Source organism: Wallemia mellicola, assembly GCF_000263375.1.
Source record: "Wallemia mellicola CBS 633.66 unplaced genomic scaffold WALSEscaffold_50, whole genome shotgun sequence".
In the NCBI taxonomy this organism is placed as follows: Eukaryota; Fungi; Basidiomycota; class Wallemiomycetes; order Wallemiales; family Wallemiaceae; genus Wallemia; species Wallemia mellicola.
In genome coordinates this window covers 1-3,091 of record NW_006532007.1, presented here as the reverse complement: position 1 = coordinate 3,091, position 3,091 = coordinate 1, and the positions used below count along the sequence as shown (strand labels likewise).

Genomic DNA, 3,091 nt, shown 5'->3' with positions numbered 1-3,091 from the left:
TGATGGAGCATCTTACCCCGCCGGTAATGCATAGATTTATCCCTGAACTAAATAGTTATCAGGTGCAATCTACGACCCACTTGAATGGTAGTGGGAGCAAGAGACAGCAGTCTAATAATGATCGTTGGGTGTTTTCTTACGCTGTAAACAGACAGTATTTTGGTGAAAACACGAGGCACTATCCTAATATCCCAAACTGGGTAGTTGAACAAATGGCTAATGATTTGTTGGGTAGACTGTATGAGCTAGATGCTGATAACATATGTATAAACTTTAACGGGGAATTCGGTTTATGGGGAAAATTGCAAGTAGCCAACGCAGATACTGCTGGAGGTATTGGTGCTTCCCAATGTGATCCATATTATAATAACGATTATGCTGGAGGAGGACATTGGACATACAATTACCAAGTACATGATGAGTTGTAATATAGAACTCAGCAGTCTATACAATAATACAAAAAGCTATATTTCTCTCTTTTATATCTTTGTCTTTACATTCGTTGGAACTCGGGATTTTGAGTATTTTTGTGATCTGAGACGAGGGCGTCCCTGCAATAATCTGTGGCGTAGAAACCGAAATAGCCTAGTCTGGCGGGCGTAGCTGCCGTAGTTGCTGAGATGAAGGCCTATGACGTCATGCAACATCGAGTGAAAATCTTCACCAGAAGTAGGTCAACTTGGTCCCAATAGGTCGCTGGACGGCACGGTTGTGGTCTTCGCTGTGCATTGGTGTAGTGTGAGTATTTATGGCTCTCTTGCATGGGAGAGCGGCGAGTTTGATCTATTATCTACTTGACGCAATTTCTGAATTACTATGGGGTATCAAGTACGACAAAAGAACCTATAGAATGCATGAGAGCTGAGGAATAGATTAAGCCTTCCAATAACACTTTTTCCCGGGTCGTTGCTGAGTACCAGATATGTACATTGATGACGTCAGCAGTCAAAATTCCATAAATGACGCCGAGAATATCGACACTACACCTGGAATACCTTCTCTTGTTTTTTGTCTTAAATTCATTATTAAATTAAAATTAAAAAAGATCTAATAGGCAAACTTCTATGACTTATGCTATCTGATACCTTTCAGAACTTCATAATGGCTACCATCGTGACAGATAGCTATCACCTGTTCACCGCTAAACGTGAAGGTCTTGATGTATTTTCGAGTGCCACCCGTCGAGAGAACTGCGATGTTCGTACGGCAAGCCAAAGCTGCATTTATAAGAACATATTCATCTCCCCAAGTTCCTTCTTTCTGCATTTCTTCAAGGTAATCCCTCCAATTCAAGTCGCACAGTAGCTTTACTTTCTCTTGACCTACTCTCTCGTCGATGTTTTCTGCCATGTAGTTCACAACCAGCTTTCTAACATCACCATGCTTTCTCTGATCGCCATAAAGAGCAAATGATATAGCTCTAAACATGCAATTCCCATCACCAACAATATAGCCTTCAGTTCTAATGTAATGATCAGTTATTTGATAAATATTCACGGATTCTGGAAAATTGCTGTCCAGTATGTTTTTCCATAGCGTATGCAATGTATATTTAGGCCTGTCCGCCATTTCATGGTGTATCTGCTCTGTAGATGTAGCTTGAACTGGAAGGCTGGTTGGTGTTGCTGCCCTAACTTCAGACTCGACGCACTGACGAGATTCCGCACTGTACAAACCATTATCCTCAGGAACAGGCCATCGAGAAAATCCATCATCCTGAAACATGCATAAAGGATGAGGTTCAGGAATACCTTCTGAACTTTCAGAAGAGATCACAATAACAGAGCCTTTTCGATGGGGTACAGGTGGTTGGAATAAAGGTGGACTAGCCAAACCTGATGAATTGTCAGAAGATAGTTCCACAATAACTTTCTTCTGAGGTGGTTCAGGTGAGTCGTACAGAGATGAATAAGTTGAATGTGATGAACCATCTGAAGCTGACGAACTATCATAAAACGGACTAGTTGAATGTGAAGAGCTGCCAGAAGATATTTCTGCAATAAATCTCTTCCGAGGTTCAGGTGTGTCGTATAAAGATGGACAAATACTTGAAACTGATGACTCGTGAAAATATCTTTGAGGAATAAACGTCTCCCAAGGAGATTCAGGAGATTCAGATAAACATGGACTATTATTTGAATCTGTTGAATTGTTTTGGATAGATGGTGTAAGTCGTGGTGAGCAGTTAGCCTCTTTAGTGGTATCTATGGCATCTTGAAAATATTCACTATCTTCTCCCTTTAGAAGTTCATCCCACAAAGCAGTACATTTTTTCTTTCCCATTTGGTTTAAACATTCTCGTTTCCCACACCTAATTGAAAAAGAGTCTGCTCGTCCGATACTATGATAGCTGTCTAATGCACCGCATTTTGGACATTTGAGTTTGCTTTTCACAAGCCTGAAAAAAGTTCTGCAATTATAAGTGTCACTAAAGAAAACATGACTAACGAATCTGATATTCTTCTCGAACACGTGACTTGTGATCTGGTCATTCCACCACGCGTTAACGTCGTTGTGTCTGGTAAGTTTTCTTCTAGAGCTGTTCCAGCCAACAGACTGCCAAACATCTGCTTCCACTTTGCTCCTTTCATTCGATACTTTAGTATTATTAGATCCTCTTAGCAGGTTATAATCTTGTACTTTGTTTATCAGTTTTTGTGCATTTGCAATGTATACAGATCTCGGCAGTTCAATTAATTCGAAGCGTTGATCATAAGTCCCACTGTCAAGAAGCTTGTAAATCAAGGCTATTTCTAAAGCCCATATTAAATTAGTTGCGCGTATTGTGGCTTCAACACGGAAACCTTGAATGGCTTTATCAGGTTTGTTACTAATTTGGTCAAAGGTTTTCTTAGCCGAATGATATCTACTTTTCAATGAGCTAATATTGTTTGCCTTAAACAGAGGAGGCTTAACTCCAATTGATCTGATAACATGAGCTATTTTTGAGTACATCTTAGTCTCTACCATTTGGTTTTCAAGTGCGAGAGTATCTACGAACTTATGTGAAATTCTTGTCTGTAAACGGACGGTTAGGTTAGGTTAGGTTAGGTTAGGTTAGGTTAGGTTAGGTTAGGTTAGGTTAGGTTAG

At 40.1% G+C, this 3,091-nt stretch overlaps 2 protein-coding genes across 2 annotated transcripts; one reads left to right on the top strand and one right to left on the bottom strand.

Annotated features, from left to right (window-relative positions):
• On the top strand, nt 1-1,271 carry WALSEDRAFT_58958 (hypothetical protein; the record flags this gene model as incomplete). Its single annotated transcript, XM_006960846.1, has 1 exon — nt 1-1,271. A coding segment is annotated over one exon (428 nt), but the record flags the coding sequence as incomplete, so codon positions are not given.
• Nucleotides 1-2,970, bottom strand: WALSEDRAFT_58957 (OTU-domain-containing protein; the record flags this gene model as incomplete). Its single annotated transcript, XM_006960845.1, has 1 exon — nt 1-2,970. The coding sequence occupies one exon, from the start codon at nt 2,968-2,970 to the stop codon at nt 1,075-1,077; it is 1,896 nt and encodes a 631-aa protein (XP_006960907.1). The 3' UTR covers nt 1-1,074.
• Between the last annotated feature and the right edge of the window lie 121 nt (nt 2,971-3,091).